The sequence below is a fragment of the Perca flavescens genome, chromosome 21 (assembly GCF_004354835.1).
Source record: "Perca flavescens isolate YP-PL-M2 chromosome 21, PFLA_1.0, whole genome shotgun sequence".
NCBI classification, from domain to species: Eukaryota; Metazoa; Chordata; class Actinopteri; order Perciformes; family Percidae; genus Perca; species Perca flavescens.
Genome location: NC_041351.1, coordinates 9,400,688 through 9,421,303, shown reverse-complemented (window position 1 = coordinate 9,421,303; position 20,616 = coordinate 9,400,688). Strand labels below are relative to the sequence as shown.

General features: G+C 40.9%; 3 protein-coding genes across 18 annotated transcripts in view; 1 reads left to right on the top strand and 2 right to left on the bottom strand.

Moving 5' to 3' along the window:
- Positions 1 to 836: 836 nt before the first annotated feature.
- On the bottom strand, positions 837 to 7,699 carry mxra7 (matrix-remodelling associated 7). 6 transcript variants are annotated; one of them, XM_028567752.1, is made up of 5 exons: positions 7,216 to 7,699; positions 5,559 to 5,672; positions 5,426 to 5,459; positions 5,195 to 5,303; positions 837 to 1,224 (listed from the first exon to the last, which is right to left on the bottom strand). In XM_028567752.1, exons 1-5 carry the CDS (start codon positions 7,477 to 7,479, stop codon positions 1,110 to 1,112), a joined length of 636 nt encoding a protein of 211 aa, XP_028423553.1. In that variant the 5' UTR covers positions 7,480 to 7,699; the 3' UTR covers positions 837 to 1,109. The 6 variants fall into 6 exon arrangements, with proteins under 6 accessions (XP_028423553.1, XP_028423549.1, XP_028423554.1 ...); XM_028567749.1 differs by adding an exon at positions 4,360 to 4,417 and having other exon boundaries at positions 1,137 to 1,224; positions 5,426 to 5,672; XM_028567750.1 differs by lacking the exon at positions 837 to 1,224 and adding exons at positions 2,863 to 4,256; positions 4,360 to 4,417 and having other exon boundaries at positions 5,426 to 5,672.
- Positions 7,326 to 20,616, top strand: part of rnf157 (ring finger protein 157) — a 33,946-nt gene continuing 20,655 nt past the window's right edge. For 5 of the 7 annotated variants that reach the window (XM_028567738.1, XM_028567741.1, XM_028567737.1 and 2 more), the window contains exon 1: positions 17,842 to 18,763. In XM_028567738.1, coding sequence (XP_028423539.1) covers positions 18,676 to 18,763 — 88 coding nt within the window. In that variant the 5' untranslated portion in view covers positions 17,842 to 18,675. Of the gene's footprint in view, positions 7,806 to 10,931; positions 10,971 to 17,841; positions 18,764 to 20,616 lie in introns of those variants that run through there. The other 2 variants (XM_028567744.1, XM_028567743.1) reach the window with 2 other exon arrangements.
- Positions 14,303 to 17,750, bottom strand: srsf2a (serine and arginine rich splicing factor 2a). Of its 5 annotated transcripts, XR_003691317.1 has the most exons (4): positions 17,136 to 17,750; positions 16,323 to 16,644; positions 15,286 to 15,378; positions 14,303 to 14,761 (listed from the first exon to the last, which is right to left on the bottom strand). XR_003691317.1 is itself a non-coding variant. In XM_028567756.1 (3 exons), exons 1-2 carry the CDS (start codon positions 17,495 to 17,497, stop codon positions 16,347 to 16,349), a joined length of 660 nt encoding a protein of 219 aa, XP_028423557.1. In that variant the 5' UTR covers positions 17,498 to 17,750; the 3' UTR covers positions 14,303 to 15,971; positions 16,323 to 16,346. The 5 variants fall into 5 exon arrangements, 2 of the variants coding, with proteins under 2 accessions (XP_028423557.1, XP_028423555.1); XR_003691315.1 differs by having other exon boundaries at positions 15,286 to 16,644; positions 17,136 to 17,749; XR_003691316.1 differs by having other exon boundaries at positions 14,303 to 15,378; positions 15,664 to 16,644; positions 17,136 to 17,749.

Below are 20,616 nucleotides of genomic sequence, written 5' to 3'. Positions count from 1 at the left end.
ACATGTAGGTCCGCTGCAACTCTTAGTTCTTTTAAATCTAAAGACCTATCTTTTTGATGTTGCTTTTCTTTAAATAATCTATTTTATTAACTTTAATTTCTTATACTGCACTGTAACTTTTATTCTTATACTGCACTATCAATTTTATTCTTGTCTTTTAATGTTTTTAATTTGTTTATTATTGTTTTTTAATTGTTTTCTAACTGCTCTTTAATGTTTTATGTAAAGCACTTTGAATTGCCCTGTTGCTGAAATGTGCTATACAAATAAAGCTGCCTTGCCTTGCCTAAAAAGCTAATTCTGCACAATTGAAAGGGAGTTTTTTTTCTTTTTCTCTTTTTTATCCCCCACAATCTCGCAGTCGCGCACATCTCACAATGACTTCGCCCAGAAACCCATCTATGTAGTGAGTTGTGAATTAAAAATATGATAAAAGTGTGGGATCATAGAAATAAAATGTCAGTCAGCAAAAATGTGTAAAAAACCCACTAACTTCATATTTGACCAAATGGCACCAGTGCTGAAAAAGTAGAACTGTACTTTACCTCAGTAATTCCAGATACTTTATACTTCACTGCAGTCCAGAAGGAAATATTGCACTTTTTACCTCACTATCTTTTTACTTACTTATTTAATTGCTGCTTACATGTTAATGACACACCCACCCACACACGCATGCGCGCACACACACCCACCCACCCACACCCACACAGAGGGGAAGATATGCAAAAACAACTTAACAGGATTTGTACCCAGGGTTCAAAATAAACTTTTTTGTCCACCATTGTAAGAAATGAATAAATATTTATATAAATATAAAACTAATAGAAACAAAAGTCCATTATCCCTTTTATTTACTTATGGGTAGCTAAAATGCTGTTGTGGTTTATTCTTCATGTGGCTGACAGGCAGGTGGATGCTACAGCAATATAACAACATAATAAAACAAAGTACATCATATGAAAAACAAATGAGAGTGGTTGTTGAGTGGACTGCACAGCTTGAGTTGAATACTGTGAACAAGTTTATTGAAATATTTGGTGTACTGGAGTAGTCCTTTAGCGTTCACGCCTTTAAAAGGGATCATCCTAAAAACACGAAGTGGCGTCTCAGATGGAGTAGAGTCTGAGTTGCTCCTCCATTTCTCCCTCGGATACCTCCCCAAACGTCTCCTGGTTGTCTTTCAGCAGCTGGAAGATGGCTGCCAGCTGCTCACGTTGCACCCTGGGAAGACAAATACAGTGGGGGAAATAAGTATTTGACCCCTTGCTGATTTTGCAGGTTTGCCCACTTACAAAGAATGCAAAAATCTACAATTTTAATCATATGTACATTCTAACAGTGAAAGACAGAATCCCAAAGAAAATTCCAGAAAATCACATCATATGAATTTATTAAAATTGATAACCATCTGATGAGGAAAAACAAGTATTTGACCCCCTGGACAAACAGCAAGTATTCTGGCTCCTACAAGCCAGTTAGTCTTTCTTTAAGACACAGCCCCAATCCGAACCAATTATCTACATCAAATACACCTGCCTCACCTCGTTACCTGTATAAAAGACACCTGTCAACACCCAAACAACCAGCATCCAACATCACCACCATGGGCAAGACCAAAGAGCTTTCTCACGGACATCAGGGACAAGATTGTTGATCTGCACAAGGCTGGGATGGGCTACAAGAGAATCGGAAAGCAACTTGAGAGAAAAGATCAACTGTCGGTGCAGTTATCAGGAAATGGAAGAAGCACCACACCACCGCCAACCTCCCTCGGTCTGGGCCTCCACACAAGATCTTGCCTCGTGGGGTGTCCCTGATCATGCGAACGGTGAGGAATCATCCCAAAACCACAGGGGGGAACTGATGAATCAACTGAAGGCAGCTGGGACCACAGTTACAAAAGAAACGGTTGGTAACACACTACGCCGTCATGGATTGAAATCCTGCAGCGCACGCAAGGTCCCCCTGCTCAAGAAGAAACATGTACAGGCCCGCATGAAGTTCGCCATTCACCACCTGGACGACTCAGAAGAGGCCTGGAAGAAGGTGATGTGGTCAGATGAGACCAAAATAGAACTTTTGGCCTCAACTCAACTCATCGTGTTTGGAGGGCAAAGAACACCGAGTACAACCCAAAGAACACCATCCCCACCGTCAAGCATGGTGGTGGCAACATCATGCTTTGGGGGTGCTTTTCAGCCAAGGGGACGGGACAACTCCATCGTATTGAGGGGAGGATGGGACGGGGCCATGTATCGTGGAATTCTGGACCGACATCTCCTTCCCTCAGTGAGAGAGCTGAAGATGGGTTGAGGATGGGTGTTTCAGCACGACAACGACCCTAAGCACACCGCCAAAGCAACAAAAGAGTGGCTGAAGAAGAAGCACATCAAGGTTCTGGAGTGGCCTAGCCAGTCTCCAGACCTGAATCCGATTGAAAATCTTTGGAGGGAGCTTAAAATTCGAGTTGCCAGGCGACAACCTCGGAACCTGAATGATTTGGAGGCTGTCTGCAGGGAGGAGTGGGCCAACATCCCTGCCGAAATGTGCACAAACCTTGTCACCAACTATAAAAACCGTTTGACATCTGTGCTGGCCAATAATGGCTTTTCTACAAAATATTAACATGCTGTTTATCCAGGGGGTCAAATACTTGTTTCTTCCTCATCAGATGGTTATCAATTTTAATAAATTCATATGATGTGATTTTCTGGAATTTTCTTTGGGATTCTGTCTTTCACTGTTAGAATGTACATCTGATTAAAATTGTAGATTTTTGCATTCTTTGTAAGTGGGCAAACCTGCAAAATCAGCAAGGGGTCAAATACTTATTTCCCCCACTGTATATCAAAGAAATATTTTGTGGTAAAAGAACCCAAAAAAAAAAAATTGTAAAAACAGACAGCACCGGTACCGTAAATATATGTAAACAAAGCTGAAAAAAAAAACACAAATCTGAGCTCCACCCAGCGTCCATTAGGGAAAGTGAGCCCTTGTAATTATGAATAAGAACTGAGCTTTTCCAACTGTAAACAAGACAGGTAAGTTTAAAAATGTCAAAAGATGAACTAAGTAGGTACATATTCAATATACAAGGATGAACCAAATAAATACATATAATACAATAGAGATTTTAAAGGACTAGTTTGACATTTTGGGAAACATGCTTCATCGCTTTCTGGCAGAGAGTTAGATGAAAAGAATGATACCACTCTCCTGTCTGTACGGTACATTAAGCTACTACCAGCAGCCATTTAGCTTAGCTTAGCTTAGCATAAAGACTGGAAATAGCTAGCCTGGCTCTGTCCAACAGTTACAAAATACAGTAGCCTACGCTTGACAGTGTGTATGTATGTAAGCATGTGGGATCTAAAATAGTGTATTCAGCATGGACCCTGCTACTAGGACAGCACGACCCCCAGTGGACAAATGGGAATATTGAGAAATTGAAATAAAATACTTCTCTGCAAATTTCACAATTTCACACACACTTTTGTCTTGGTATTTCGTCTTTAATTTCCTTTGTATAGTTTATATTTTTACATCAAATACATTTTAGTTTTATACTTTCTCTATTTATCTGTATTTATTTCTGTTTTTGTGCTGAATATCCCTTTTGGGGATCAATAAGGGCTTATCTAACCTTACTTGACAAGTAAAAGTGAATCATTCACATTCACAGCAAGGAATGCTGATAAAGATAAGCTACATGAGTCATGACCCTCATTAACTTGATGTGAGTGAAAGGTCTTTTCCAGTATTTAAAAACGTTTAATTTATTTTAATTATTGGTCACACATTAGCCACATTAAATACATTGAATACAAGGCAAACAGGTCCTCTATCAGTGCTGCTATTGTAAAATACTCTGACATGAATATTCCCCCAGTTGTCTGTCGTCCTGAAATCACATATTACAAGATGTATTACTCATATCAAAGCACAAATGCCCAATTTTACCCTCACCCTCTCTATTCCAGTGTGACTGAATAGTTTTGGAAGTGACTGCCATGTCAGCACAAGTCCCAGTGTCTCCTTGTGGCACAACAGAGAAGAATCCTGAGAGGATTAACTAACACTCTTCTGTCAGAGGTGACGACTGGACACACAATCAACACCTGCTGTGACACCTGAGAATCGCACGCTGAACAATGTGGAATGATGGGGCAGTGGGAGGTGGGTAAGTGGGATGTGTCAGTCGCTTCATGGCCACTTGAGGAAAAAGAGATGACGAGGCCAAAAATCACTGCAAACTGAGAACGCAAATTAGCCTGAAAAACGGCATTATAGTTTTTCACACAATGGCCAGAAAGTGACTCCCCTGCGATAAACGGGTGAGAATAACTCATACTTTACCACATATTTGCTCCTTTTTCAGGCTTACAGACAGTTAAAGTCTGTGCTGGAGTGTATCCTGCAATGATAAGAGCAGGGAATGCAGATACATTATGTCTGTGAGTGCTCCTCTGTTTTCTATTTTTTCTCCCCAGCAGCAACTGAACGCGTTGTGTGGTTTCTTTAAATCTTTAAGTCTCATGTCATTCATCCTTCAGCTAATGCCTGGCAGAGACTCAATCTCGCCTTACTCTAGTCTAGCCTAAAAAGGAGGGCTGATACAGCACCTAAATGTGGAGTGAACGACCAACAACACACGAACACGTGAAGACAGTGTAGAGGAGATTAGAGGGCTGAAGAAATCGAGTCAACACTGGACTGAGGGAAGCACTGCTACGTGGAAACAAGGGAACTTTATGTAAATGTTGAACGAAAACATTATCTATTCGGTTTTCAGTAAAACTTTGGCAAATAATCTTTTGCCTCTGCATTTTTGTTCTGTTTTGGAGTATTTTGGGAGAACAGAGTTAAGGTGTCTAACTCTGTGAATTTACTAATTTATATGTGACATATTTGGGTACTTTTTCATAAGGCACCCTTTAAATGACTTTATTAATGGTTAATACATTGTTCTCTAATGCTTTTTAGATCAGTTATAAGCTATTAATAACAACACCTTTTGGGTTGCCAGGTTGTCTTTAGTTTTTTTTTATTCATCAGTAAGGCCTCTCAGCTATTAGAAGGGTCAATTGGAAGGGGTTTTCCCCAAATTAATCGTTCTTATTAACAGCTTACAAACACTTTATGAAAGGTGCCTTGTCAGAAAACGGTACCCATATTTGTAGTTTTCACTGACCTCTGCTCCTCCTCCAGCTCCTCTGCTGACATCATCATTTGCAAGTGGTGGGATCGCGCCTTTCCAGGGACGTACTTCAAGGAATCGTTTGCATTCGATTCCTCGTTATCTGATGAAACAGAATAAACTTAGATAAGAAATCTACACTAAACCTTTATTTTGAAAAAAACAAAACAATATATATTTCAATGTTTAACTAACAGCTTTTTCAAAGTGGGTAAAAGTGCTCACCGTTGATCCCTGGGCTCTCTGTGGCTCCTTCAGTCTGGGGGTATGAGAAAGCACACTTTAGGAGCTCCTTATCAGAGAGCCCAATGAATGACCTACGGCTCGCCCCCGACGAGGCCTTGGATGACGAGTCTACCTCTAAACTCATATGCCTACATCCAGGCCTGGGAACGCACAGGCTGGATGTGGAGGAGGAGTGCTCAACTGGTGTTGCCAGTTCTTCAGCGTGAGGGTGGGGATGTGCCTCCTCCTGTCAGAGAATTAAGGGATCAGATGAGGGGCATCAAATCATAATTTTCCCCGTACAACTTAAGCAATTAATATAATTCTTTAACGTCTGAAGTATGTGTACGTCCTTGTAGGCCAGCCCAGATTAGAAACTGCTGTATAGATATTTAGCACCAAACAAATCACTCCTTGTGTTACCTGTGTTCCTCACCTCTCCTGGATGCTGTCTTGGCCTACACTTGGTGCAGGGGTCAGGTTATCGTTTCATACTTTGCTCCCTTGGGTGCTGATTTGACATCTCTCTCCCTGTCCTTTGACCTCTCTACATCCAGATATCCTCAACAGGCATTTTAGAGGCTAAAAACAGGTCAGGAAGGGTCCTGACAGCTACCGGAGAGGTGTTTTTAGTAAAGTCATGTTGCTTCTTTCTATTTATTGATATAAATTTAGGCTAAAAAGACACAACAAAAGACAGTTACGGCCAGTTCATGTTGTTGAAGTCCTCCTACTTGTTGCCCTCTCTGCCCCCAGTGCCCTTTATTTTTGTGCACGGCAACGCAGGTGGGTGGGATATCGTCTGCTAAAAGGTCTGCTGAGGTGGAAATCAGCCACATTTAAGAGACATGAATATTGCGCTCTGTACTGTGTTTTTCCATTTTATGCTACTTCACACTTCTACTCAATACATTTTACAGGGAAATGTTGTAATTTGTAGCCTACTTTACTACATTGATTTGACATGAACAGGGCTGCAGCTAACTAGCTAATTATTATCATTATTGAAAATTCTGATTATTCTCTTGATTAATTGAATAATCTTTGGATTACATAATTATAGCAAATCCTAGTTTCCCAAAATCCAATGTGACATCTTCAAAATGTCTTCTTTCTTCTGATCAACACTCCAAAACCAGATGACTAAAGAACAGTAACAACAATTAAAAACAAAACACTTAAAATACAAAAATTACTTTAACTATTATCAAAATTCTAGCTGATTAAATTCCTGTTGATGGACTTATCAATTAATCAACTAACCGCGGAAGCTTCAGACATTCAAAACATGATTATAAAGTAGAACGCATTTAACTACTGCAGTCTATAAAACAAGCTTAGCTTCATCTGGACCTGGTACAATGTTACAATTCTACTTAACATGTTAATGAATTAGTGATCTGCTTAAGTGCAATTTAGAGGTAAAGGCTACTTCTCTTGAGTATTTTTTTAGTGTGTAGGCTACTTGTTACTCCATGAAATGTATCTTCGTGTGCATATTCAGGGTTTCCATTAAATATCTTTCTTGCCTTTTTCTTTTGATTGTAATACCTGATTACATCACACTGCATTTAATTCAATTTATAGGCTAATTTTTAATTTCTAATTTTTATTTTCATTATTGCTACTTTTACTTAAATAGACGATTTGAGTGCTTCTTCCACCTCTGACTGGACTTGTAAGCTGCATCTGACTGGGAGGAAAACAGATTGAGAGAATAACATAATAAAATGCAAAAGAAAACAAACAAGCAGAGCTTTCCCATGACAGGCCGAACACAGACAACTTACTGAAAGCACAGATTTCACTACATCCCAGTGATCATGCGTGCTCCCGCTGATCTCACACCAGTCGTCCTCCTCCTTCTTCTTCTTCTTGTCCGGTAAATAGCCATTCTGCTTCGTTTGATCTAATCCCCCGGCTGCGCCGTCTCCTCTGTTTCCGAAATAACTTGCAAAGTCGACTGTAGGCGACGAGCCGTTAAATAGCGACGTTGCGACCACAATCGCGAGAAGAGTGAAGATAACAGCTGATAATACAAAAGTTAGATCCATATTTGTGGAGCTCGGTGGATGGTGTGTTCAGGCCTGTATTGTGACTGTCTCTATCCCGCTTTCTGTTCACCTGAGGCGGCTGCATTCACTCACAGTTGACCATCCCCGCAGCTTGTAATAAGCCTCACCAAACATCTACGTTAACGAGCAGCATTACGGGATATGGTAGCCTACAATCTTCTCTACGACCAGGACGTCACATCCTCCGGTCCCGCCTCCCCCCCTCCCTGTGTTTATATCCCCACACCGCCGGGCGAATCAGGTGGGCTGGCACGGCACGTTGCAACGTGCTCGGCTCTCTACTTTCGCCGTTAATCCCTTCAGAGGTGAGTGTAGGCCTACCGCACACAACGTGAGATTGAAATGGTTTGTGACAGGACCCGTGTACTGGGTGCAGGCTATTAAAGTCAAGCAGGGTTTACAGCCCCTGACAAAAGTCTTGTCGCTTACCTAAGTTGTAGGAACAACAAATAATAACTTGACTTGTAGTTGATCAATTGGAATCCGAAATGGTTTATATGAAAAGACAATTAAGGCTTCTGGATTTAAGGCTTCTGAAGTCTTGTATCAGTCATTGAGTTGTCTAATTGAATTAGGACAGAAAGGTCAGATTGGGCTTGGACAAAAGTCTTGTCGCATACAAAAATACAGTAATGTACGGTAGAAATGTATTTATTTTTAATACACAACATGCTACAATAACGTCAGAGCATCCGTAAAGTCATGGTGCCTTGGGAAAAAGAAAATGAGCTTGGAGGACTACATCCATACTCTTGGCAATGACTCAAATAACTTACGGTATTAAAAAGGTCCCATGGCATGAAAATTTCACTTTATGAGTTTTTTTAACATTAAGATGAGTTCCCCCAGCCCGCCTATGGTCCCCCAGTGGCTTGAAATGGTGATAGGTGTAAACCGAGCCCTGGGTATCCAGCTCTGCCTTTGAGAAAATGAAAGCTCAGATGGGCCGATCTGGAATCTGGTTACCTCCCCTTTCTCTGCTTTGCCCACCCAGAGAATTTGGCCCACCCATGAGAAAGAGAGACATCATGGCTTGCAAATGAGCAAAATGGCAGTTGGTCAAGGCCACACCCCCACCCTGCCCTCAATAGCTACAGACACAGAAATGGCACTAAGGAAAGCTCATTGTGGGACTGGCTCTAGTGGCTGTAATTCTGCACCAAGGCTGAATTTCAGGAAAGAGACTTCAGATACAGTATTAGGGGACCACTAAGGTCTATATAAAAGCATCCAAAGAGCACCATGTCATGGGACCTTTAATGAAGTCATCTGGAATAGCAAAGAAAGCAGTCTTACAGGACTCCCAGAGTTCATCAAGATTCTTTGGTTTCATTGGTTCTTTTCATCTTCCAAGCCTCCTCCTTCATCTTACCCCAGACATGCTCAATAATGTTCATGTCTGGTGACTGGGCTGGCCAATCCTGGAGAACCTTAACCTTCTTCGCTTTCAGGAACTTTGATGTGGAGGCTCAAGTATGACAAGGAGCGCCATCCTCTCTTGTGGTTTGGAATGTAATGGGCAGCAAGAATTTGTTGATACTTCGGGCTGTTGATGTTGCCATCCACTCCGCAGATCTATCGCACGCCCCCAAACTGGATGTAACCCCAAACCATTATTTTTCCTCCACCAAACTTGACTGTTTTCTGGGTGAATCTTGGGTCCATGCAGGTTTCAACAGGTCCACTGTCCATCCTTTCACCAAGCTGTGGGCCTTTGCAAATGCAACACGACTTTTTAAGTTGTCTTCTGTTTAATGCTGGTTTGTGAGCACTAATTCGGTAATGGAGACCCCTGCGTGAAAGAATTCGATAAACTGTTCTTATAGATACAGGGGTTTCTGGTGACCAGTTCTCCTGTAGCCAGTGGCGGTTTTAGGCACGGGCGAACCGGGCAGCCGCCCGGGGCGGCATTTTTTCATATCACATCAGGGGCGGCACTAGCCTGGGTAAACCCTGACAAAGTTCCGGCAAATTTGAGATTTGCTCTGCAAGTCAGTGTCAGTACCCAATCCGTTCCACCTGCACAATCCGTTCTGCGCATGCGCAAGATGTTCACGCATGTGCAGATAATAATACCGTTTTACGACCTGCCCGATCTGTTCCACGCTAGCCTCCACCCAAGCTAACGTTAGTTTCATAGACAGTATATAAGGTTAGTTTAGCTAACAGCTAATTCGGCTAACTGCTAGCCAAAAAATAACGCATGCGCAGAACGGATCGTGCAGGCAGAACGGACAGCTAGATTCAGTCTAAAATAACGTTAAGTCAAACATAATGGGAAAAGCAGGCTACAGCAAAATTAAGACTTTACAGTAACAATAAAGACAAGTATTGAGTGATTGTATTTTAAATGAGCACAAGTAAAGCAGAACTGACGTAACAGCTGTTATATATGTTAACGTTTGTTTTGAAGTTTTATTTTGAGGGTCTTTTAAAAGTTTGCATGCTGTCTCAGCTATCGGTTAGCCGAATTAGCTGTTAGCTAAGCTAACGTTAGCTTAACTGTGGAGGCTGACGGATGGCAGACTGCTACAATCAGCTAGCGGTTAGCCAAATGAACGGTTAGCTAAAGTAACGTTAGCTTCCCAGTGGAGGCTAACGGCAGACTGCTATAATCACCTAGCGGTCCGCCCAAATTAGCTATTAGCTAAACTAACGTGAATGAGCTATTAGCTAAACTAACGTTAGCTTACCGGTGGTGGCTAGTGTGGGAACAGATCGGGTAGTGTCGTAAATCATCGTACCAAATCAGCGTGTGTGCAGAAGATAACAAGTTTGCAATATGCAACACCTGCAAGGAAAAAGTAGGGCGTGGAGGGACGACACCAAAAACCAAAATCTAATTTTTTTTTGTTGGATATTGGATGTGAAAAGCGTCACCCGGACCGTTGCTCTGATTGGTTGAAGGACTATCCAATTGCGTCCAGAGGCATTTGAGTGGCATCCGTTGGTGACGCCCCTTTGGAAATGAACTGTCAATGAAGCTTTCCCAAACCCACTCTCAGTTCCAACCATTGACATATATACAATGGACCAATAGACCCCGTTGCTCTGGACGGAGACCAGTGAAAGCTATTAGAAGCACTTTTCCGGTGATCTCTTGCTTTACTGCGCAGCCTCCAACTGACAGAGACAACGTAAATGTGACGTGAGCAACGTGTCTGAAAGTTGTAAGTCTTCTGGTAGCTGTGCCAAGAGAAATCTCAATCATTCCCAATCTTACAGAGACGGAGAGCGTAGGTATATGTAAGGAGATAACATAAGCACAGGCTAATTATTGCTAACTAACATGCTAGTTAACATTAGTAATTAAACCTAAACAGCTAATGTAAGTCGAAACTGCCTGCGAGCTTCTCCTGTACTATACGGTAATTCCTCTACTGTGCGACAGTAGGTCACTTGGTTATGACACAATCGTTAGCTTATTTTTACAAAAACGTCTGCTACGGAGCTATAACGTGAGGTACAAGGTAATGGAGCCTTTTATACATTGTCGTGTTTCTTTATAAATAAACAACGGACAAATAGGGTCTTTAAACGCTTCAGATGTAAAGTTATTCGCAGTCAAGTGACGTAAAAAAAAAATGGCGGTCAGTGTAATGCTAACAAGAGGTGATCGCTTTGTAATCTCTAAAAGACATGTTCATTCTGATTTCTGGAGGAGGAAGGAGAGGCTGTGATATTGAAAGTTAACTTAAAGGTTTAATAAAACAACACGGTGAAAACGACAGTCAAAACACAAATGTCTGCTGCAGGTGAAAAAGGGCTGGCCCTGGACTGTCGAAGCAACAAACGGTCCTCTCGGACAGTTGTCTTACGGGGTCTGCCTGACCTGGGCTTGTCATGAACTTCACCAGTTTCTTCAAATCTTTTTCTTATCCTCTCCACTTGACATTTGGATACATTGACGATGTCTGTCCCCTCAGCAGCAGACTTGGTCTTCAGGCTCTTGATGATCAGCACTTTGGTCTGTGGTTGAATGTTTGGCATATTGTGAGAGGTCAGGTTGCACTTCACATGAAGGTCTGGTGTGTTGGAGTTCTTTTTATACACACCCGGGAATGTGTTAATTACAGTATTTGTCACAGGTGGAGCTCTAATCTGTGATTGGTTGAATCATTTAAAGACACAAGACTTTTGTCCAAGACAAATCTGACCTTTCTGTCCTAATTCAATGATAAAACTCAATGAATGATACAATACTTTATTTTGGTATAATATGCATAATCCAGAAGCCTTTGCCTTTCATTTAAGCCATTTCTGATTCCAACTGATCAACTACAAGTCGTTATTGTTGCTCCTACAACTTAGATAAGCGACAAGACGTCTGTCAGGGGCTGTACACAGTCGGTGCAGGAGGGAGGTCTTCTCACGGAGGACGCACCTTCCAATCAGTCTGCACCAGGGTTTCATTTGGACAGTACAAATATGAGAGCCAGAAAGCTGTAGATTTAATATCCAATTAGTCTACAGTGATATGGTTGACATCAATATCATATTGCACATTCCTTGGTAAATATTTTGCACATTTTAAAAACAATCTATTTTAATATATATTTTTATTGTAGTTTTCTATGATTCTTGTTTGTATTGCTATGCAGCATATAATAACTAACTGTATACCATGAAAATACTGATTCAACCACATTTATTTTTATCCAAAAAACATGCAAACAGTGTCTTCACGTCTTCCTCTCAGCTCTAACGAGCTCCACCAAACTACTCAATGGATCTTGCCATCCGATTGTTCATTCAACAAACTGATATTACTGTTATACATCAGACTTAACTCTTGCGTAGAACTAAGTCTTTTTCTTTTTTTAAATACAAGTTTACAAGTTACAAGTCTAGTTGATATCGCAATACAACAAACACATTTATACTTATTACTGGCTGGATTACCAACCAGGCAAAAGCACCAGGGCCCCAGATTCAATATGGATTGTGGAAATTTCAACTCAAAAATCAATATTGACAGCTGAAATCACCAGGGGCCTGTTTCACAAAAGCAGAACAAATAAATCCAGGATAACTGATAAAGCGAGGCTTGACCTAGTCTAATCTGTGCATCCTGGCTTGGTGCGTTTCACGAAGGCCAAGCCAGGCTGAGGAGGAGCGACTAGGTCGAGCCAGGCTGAACTAATTCAGATAGATGCGCGTCCACGGATTTCCTCAAAAGACCGCGAGGTCGATCACAGATTTACTGATGCCAAAATGGAGAATATAATAAAAATCTCTTTCACTCTGTTCCTCCCTCTCTCTCACTGGCTAAAATATTAATTTCCTAAGTCATATTAACTTCCACTACTCGCTTTTAATGCAAAGTGTACAGGTGTTCGTTTTTGCAAATGACAAGTGACACATTGAATGGTTTCATTTTAGAGCAGTAGTTCATAAATGTATATTTTTAGACTATCATTTAGTCTGTCCGCTATTATCTGTCACGCTTTTTCTCGCGTTTTTTTATTTTTTATAGAGGACGAGTTTCCTTCTCTACATATTATATGCCTTGCTCCCTGGTATATATGGACATAGAAAATAAAGACACTGAAGAAATTGAACTGTAAAATCTAGAAACTATAAAGATAATAAAGTGATAAATTCCATGCAGAGTATATTCATCAGTTATTTCCCCCCAGGCAAAATATAAGGTCAAAAACCATTAAGGTGTCCTCTCCCTGTTGTTACATGAATGTACAGTAGCCTACATCACTAGATAGTTACTGGTCCAGTGAACTAAGTCTATAATTTGGGAGGATTGTACAGTTAGGATATGTTCTTAAAATTGTACAATCCTCCCAAATTATAGTCCCAGTTTACTGGACAACATAAATTGTGTGCTAAGAATGCCAAATACAATGCACATGGAAGCAGAACAAACATGATCCTTATTGTTAAAGAATAAAAAAAGAAATGATACACTAAAATAATTTAAGGTGCATTGGGGAACTATAGAAATGTACAGCATTGTATGTATTGCCCTTAGTAACAGACTTCATTTAAAACTCATTTGAAATTTTATCAGCGTTTTCTAATTATCTCAACAACTGCCATAATATATTCATCAAACTTCTTACAACAATAGGAACAGCAGTCTTCATACAGCAATATAACAGTAACAATGACAAATTTATAATTATAAAAAAAATAATGGTCACAACTTTAAATAATAACAGTACTTAAATGAACAGCAATATGCACCTGTTGTATTTTAATCCAGGCTGATAAGAAAAGGGTAAAACCACTGCTGAGTGATCAGAAAAGGTTCCAGGATTAAATAAATCCTGGCTGTTAGCCTGGTCAGCAGCAGGCTAGCTGCACAGAATAAATCTCCATGGTGATTTATGTGCCTCTGCTTTCATGAAACAGAGTCAAGGCTAAATTCATCCAGGATAACCAGGAAATCCCAGCTTAATCCCTTATCTTGGTTTTGTGAAACGGGCCCCTGATCTTGAGGCTCCATCTATTCCAAGTCTCTGCTTGGAATATTGATTGCACCATGATTTTTCCACAAAAAGTTTATTACTTTGTTAGCATTTTTTTTAAATCCAAAATATTAATATAAAAAAAAGCTTTCAGACTTAAAGCTATATAACCTTTACCAAACATTAGCCACAAGAGACAATACATCCTATAATGTAGCATGACAATGGCATATTTAGAAAAATAAGTCACGTCAGTTTTACTGCACGTTTCTTCTTTTATACATCATTTAAAAGCATTGTTGGAAGAAGTCTGAGAACAAGAATTTGACTGCCACTGTTAATTGTTGTGTATAAGACCAAAAAAAAAGATTCTAAACTTGACTTGAACAACAAAGATGTTTATTAGCATTCACCTAAAGCAATTACAAGACATTTGAGAGGTTCACAGAGGAATGAAATACACAAAAATAATTCGTTAGGCAGCCTGGACTGCCCTTTAAACCCTTCACTAGGAGTCACACTGGACCCAATTTCAAAAAAGCAAGCTAAATCAGTTTTCAAAAGTGGATAAACTACAGAGGAGAAGAGGATGGAGAATACAGAGAAAAAGAAAGGAGGAAATAATCTGTACAGCACATGGAGGGAAGGAGAGGTCACAAGACAGGAGAGGATGGATGATCTGCCACACCTGTGAGCTTACAAACCAGCAAACGGCAGCGGAGGGTCGAGCCCCGGAACAGGGCCGGGCACTCAGCACCGCAACACGCCACACCATGTCACCACCGCACCGCATCTTAACAGCTAACCAGCATTACTCAACTGCTACACAACTGCGCCTAGTGCACAAAAGATACACAAGAAAGAGGGTTAGAGTCATAGGAAAGCAACTTTAACCAGACAGAAAATAGAGATTTGACGACAGAAAAGAAAATGTATGCTGCTGGATTAGCAAATTACAAATGAAGTGGCATAGCGATATTAAGGTTTTGCTTTTATGTCACTAAACAGTAGGGCATTTTTCAAAAGAAAAAAAAAAAAAAAAAAAAAAAAAAAAGAGTGGTATAACATAGCTGTCAAGGCTTTGAACATCCAACATGACACCCTGCAAATAAAACTCTTATCCATCTAGAAAGTGTTAAACAAGGGATTTTATTAAAATAAATCTATGGTAATTTAAAAAATAAAATAAAAGTACACATGTAATCAAAGTATAAAAAACCCAATTTAATTGAGAAAAAAAAAAAATCTAAATTCTTTTCAAAAAGCTCAACTTTACAAACAATGATCACATCAAAGTCACAGAATTTGTTTATGTTAACTTAAGTCAAATTTAAAACATTTTAGACCAAACTCCAATAACCTTTCAGTCTGCATTCAGTGGTAATAGTGGAGTCCACTTGCTCAATGTGAGACTCTTCCTGATGTCCTCAGCAAAGGCTCAATCATCTGAGATCTGGAAGGAAAGACAGAACAGAGTTAAAAAGAGCAAACCAAAATGACTCAACTCCTGCAACTGACCTGGATTATTTAAATACAGTACTGGTCTGATCTTCTTTCCCCTGAAACTAACATTTATCAAACTGCATTTTTTTTTCTGGGCATCCATCTTCATGTATTATACCTAACATTTCTAGGAATCTTCACATTTTCTATTTACACACCACTCTTGCCCCTCCCCCTCACCCCAAAAACTAGCTCTAACAAGACTCTTACACTCGGGCGAATTTGAAAAACAAACCTCGGTTCCCTTTGTGAGAGGCGGAGGAACCCACAGGCACAGGTGGGAACAGTGCTCAGTGCATCTGCCTGTGATTCCCGCGAACGTACCTCACCACACCACCTCATACACCAACTGACAGCCCGAACCACCGCCATGACGACCTGCTCCATAGCAACCACCGTTGCCTTGGTGACCTGCTTCTTAGCAACTGCCATCGCTCTCAGCAACAGGCAGGTCACATGGGCGGGTCACACACTAACTGCTCTCACACTGCCACACCCCCATCTCCTCCTCCTCCTCCTCTCTTTGCAAACAGGACTCAGCAGCTTGGAGGAAAGAATTCCACATTTAGGTGAACGTTTTGAGTTAAGAACCCTCCCATACATTCCCATTTTAAAATATATTTTAGGTCACATTAACCCAAATCTCATGTCTGTGTGTGCTTTGGATTTGCTGAACGTACACGCAAAGTAAAGGACACACAGAACTAGGACTGTGGACTACATCAGTCCCAATCTTATTTTAAATAAAAGATTCAGGATTCTGCAGACTTTGTTGCTTGTGTGCAAATGACTGTTACATAGCACCAAGCCTGCAGAATAATAACCCAAGTGATGACAGATAGCCATCTCATATATTTGAAGCAAATAATATAATCCACCCTTTCCCATGAATACCGTCATGTTGTGTCCATGTCTGGATTAAGTCATTGCCTCGCTGTCCTCTGGAGATTTAGGCCTACTCTTGGATTTGGAGCGGGACCTGGATTTGGACCCTCTGTTGGAAGGCGGGGTTCGACTCCTTGACTTGGAGGACCGAGACCTGGAGGGAGACTTTGTCTTGCTCCGTCTGGGGGTCCTGGACTTGGATTTAGACTTGGACCTGGATCTGGAGTCAGAGTGAGACCTGGAGCGGCTGTAGTGGTGGTGGCTCCTGGATCGGGAACGGCTTCTGCTCCTGGAGCGGCTGCGTCTGCGGCGACGAGGGCTTCCTGAACGGCTGTGGTAACAGAGAGAAGCACTTTAACAGCAAGAGCAAACCAAAACAAGAGAAACTGACAGATGTAATCTAAAAAGTACTTAAAGTATCTTAATGGATACTCGACTTTAAACTGCTCAGACAGAGGTAGCTGCAATGTAAAGCAAAAACAATAACTATCATTCTATAGACCAAATCATGAAACCAACAAATCTGTAGATTAACGTTACTAGATAATGAAAATAATCGTTAGTTGCAGACCTAACCTACTGTATTATATTAGTATATGCAAAATAAAGTACAATTCAGAATAATACATTATGATAACTCACATGCACAGTTGAACTGAAAGTGTTGCTACAATTATTAAAGGTTTAAGTTACAAAATAATGTATAGGAAAACAAGCAGGACCGTTTATTTTTTTTTCCCCCCCAACATGTGCTGGTTCACTCTATTGCAAAACAAATGTAAACGAGTTCCACAGCTAAACCTAAATCACACCAGCATTTACCTCCTGCTTCTGCGTCCGCCGTACCCGCCTCCGTATCTGCGTGGCGGAGCACCTCTCCTGCTGTACATGGAGTCCGGAGGTCGTCCGTAGCGGGCCATCTGCACCCGAAGCTCCCGCCCGTCAAGCAGCGCTCCGTCCATAGCGTCCATGGCGTCCTCGGCGTCGCGCTTGTCGAGGAACCGCACAAAGGCGAACCCGCGGCTCTCCTTGGTGTACCTGTCTCGGGGGATATACACATCTCCCACACGGCCGTACTTCTCAAAAACTCGGCGCAGAGTCTCCGGCGAAGTTCGGTAAGTCAGGTTGTCCACTTTTAGGGAGGTCATACCCTCAACGTCTGGCGGCGCCCTTCCGTAGCTCATTTTTTTCGTCTCCTAGCAAGACAGACGGACTGTTAAGTCGAAACTCGTTAGGCCCTATTGTTAAGTAACCGGTTACTGTTAGTTTATAAATCTCCAATTGGCGAATTTGGTTCAAATTCTAGCTGGTGTTTTTAATTGTTTTGCACTAGTCGTCATCCCTACCGCGCGGCTTTCACGTGAAATGGCGGCAACTAAACTTCCTTTTCCCCTTTCTTTGCGCCTGTGTTGGCCTCCTCCGATTGGCTACTCGACTGTTTACCTTCCGCCACATAAACCGTTACACACTGCCCTCTATCGACAGGGAGTCGCTTAACGGTCATAGTGCACATTTCTGCGCCCCCGTTTTGTTTCATTAAAAAGATCATACTAGCTATTTGGTATGAGTTAACTGTTTTTTGTTGTTGTAGCTAGTTTATCAACGCCAGACGTTGTTATGATTCCCGGGTCGTTGTACAACAACGAAAAAATGCATTTTATAGCGTACAGACAGTCTTTCCCGTTATTAGGGTAAATTGTCGAGTTTTTAGCCTTCCCACACATGTCCAGAGGGTAATGTAGTTTTTGCGTGGAGTGTCTATATGCAACAGACAGACTCGTCCTTTCTCTGCACTGCAGTCAGCGCCACTCGCACATTTGGCGTAGGACGGTCACGTTACAAAGTGGGTCGGCACTAGCTGCTGCTGGAGAGAGGACTGGGAGGACTGCGCAAAAACCACGGCCCGGATTTGTGCCTGCCTTACGTCATGGGGAGCCTCAGACCTCTTTGACAGGATCCAACAACGAGAAGCACCGGGGATGTGTAATCAACATCCAGCGGGCCGGGGGATGTCGACGGCACACGGCTGATTTGTGCCACATACTCGCCCTTAAAGTAAAACCAGACACGAATATTTCGCTTTGATTGTGCGATTGCGGCGCACCACGCAACCGCCTCTCCGCTTTTAAAAGGGACTACAACGGCTGTTTTCTACCTCAAAAACGAGCTGTTGTCGGGGAGGGATAAGCACCCGGAGAACTAATCCGCAGAACGGTCACATTCACGGCGGGGTTTGGACCTGACAGAAATGGACAGGGCAGCACGAACTGGATTAAATGATAGGGAATAAAGGAGACTCCGCGAACAAAGCCAACCTGAAGTGTTATGCTCGTTAATCCGTGTGGTCTTTATTTGACTGGAAATGGGAGCTTTAACAAGCAGACAGAACATAGGCGTGGAAGAAGTGGACATTCCGTCCAGTTCGGTGTACCGTTATCCACCGAAATCCGGTAAGTCACAGAACAACAGGTCCGACTGGGGGCGGGTAGCTGTTACATTATTTTGTGCTTCAAACGCATCCATCACCATCAAAATCCTCACCATCTTACCTTTTAGCTGCAGGGCATTTGGGCCTTAAACCTGGAGTACGTTACCTGTGGAGAGAGGGGAGGACCAATGCCTGATTTTTCTGAGCTTGTTCAACCTTATTTCCCCCTTAACATGTTTAAATTGTATCTTGCCTTTACTTCATGTATATATATTAGGCTACATGTTATCATGTCATTTCTGTCACTGCAGCATTGTTGAATTGTCCATGGAGTGATATTGACAGAAACACAGGGACATCTTCTTATTTACCCGTCCTTCGTGAATACCCCTTATAGCCTACAAGTTAACCTTATATTTTCATCTATTTGCAGTGTCATATACATAACTGGAATTGGCTCTACTCTCGATGCATCTGGGCATCTATAGCCTGGGAGCTAGACTTGTGTTGATGGCATCATACCTGCCTCAGTTTGTCTGTAAAATAAATAAGTAATGATGGATCCCAAGAGGATGAAAATGAAAAGACCAACATCACCATTAGTAGTAGAGACGTTCATCCGGAAGTTGTGTTCAGTGTGAATGAGGTTTTTTTAGTTGAAAAAAGGACTGTAATCAATGTTTTTTTTTTCATTATGCTTTTCATTTGTAGATTTTCTTTTAAATATAAAATGTCAAAATAGTGAATGTCATTCATAATTTCCCAGAGCCGAGGTTGATGTCTTCAAAGTGCTTTAAAAGAGTCCAAAAGCCAAATGCATTAGATTTATAATGATCTAAACAGAGAATAGCAGAATATCTTCATTTTAGAAGATGGAATTAGACGTTTGGCATTTTTGCTTTATAAGTTATCGATTAATTTTTCAGTTATTTTTTAATTCAAATGGAAAATGGTGTAAAACTTCCACCATAATTTTCCAGGACAATTGTGACATCTTCAAATCGTTTTTTTGTCTGCCAGCAAAAATGACTTAATTTTCTTAAATTCAATTAAGAAAATTAATCAATTTTAATTGACTAATTGTCAAAACAAAACACATTTAGTAACAATCAGATTCATATCCTGTTTTATTATTCTTTGATCAGGAATTTTTTGACTAAAATCATAATTTTAGTGAATTTATATAGTGTATTATTAAGGCAAAGTTCTTGAACCTCTGTTTACTTTAAAGGGCAACTATTATATAGCATTTTCAGGATTATCCTTGCATTTTGTGTTTGTACTAGAACATGTTTACATGCTTTAATGTTAAAAAACACTTTATTGTGACAATTTATGTGACATTTTCTGATTACAGCCCTGTGTTCAGCTTCCCATCAGGGTTTAGCAGTAATCTAATATTACCATATTAAAATTGAATTGTAAAGAAATTGTTATTGCTTTTCAAGTCTATCGTAAACAAAAACATAAAGTACATTAAAATCTTTCACATAATGAAACCTGGAAGCAAATCGGGAAAAATAAGTAGTTTTACCCAAATTGCCTCTCCCACCTGCTGTAAATAATAATAAGATGATGAGAGGGAGAGCATCGTCATTGTGGTTTTTTTTAGTTTATGATTTGTCGTGTTTATGGATTTTTCTTCTAGTGTGAATGGCTTTAATGTCAGAGCATCCAAACCCTGCCTCCTCTCCTGCATTAAGAAGTGTGAAAGATGCCAGACTCCTCCGAGCAGATGCACGACTTGCCTGTCCAGCATGTATTTAAAGACTCTGTACAACTATTACAGTCTTATGATATTAGCTCACCCTGTGATTAAAATGCAGAACGTCTATTTAGTTTTGTTGTCATCAACCCAAAGTTTCGGTAAACAGG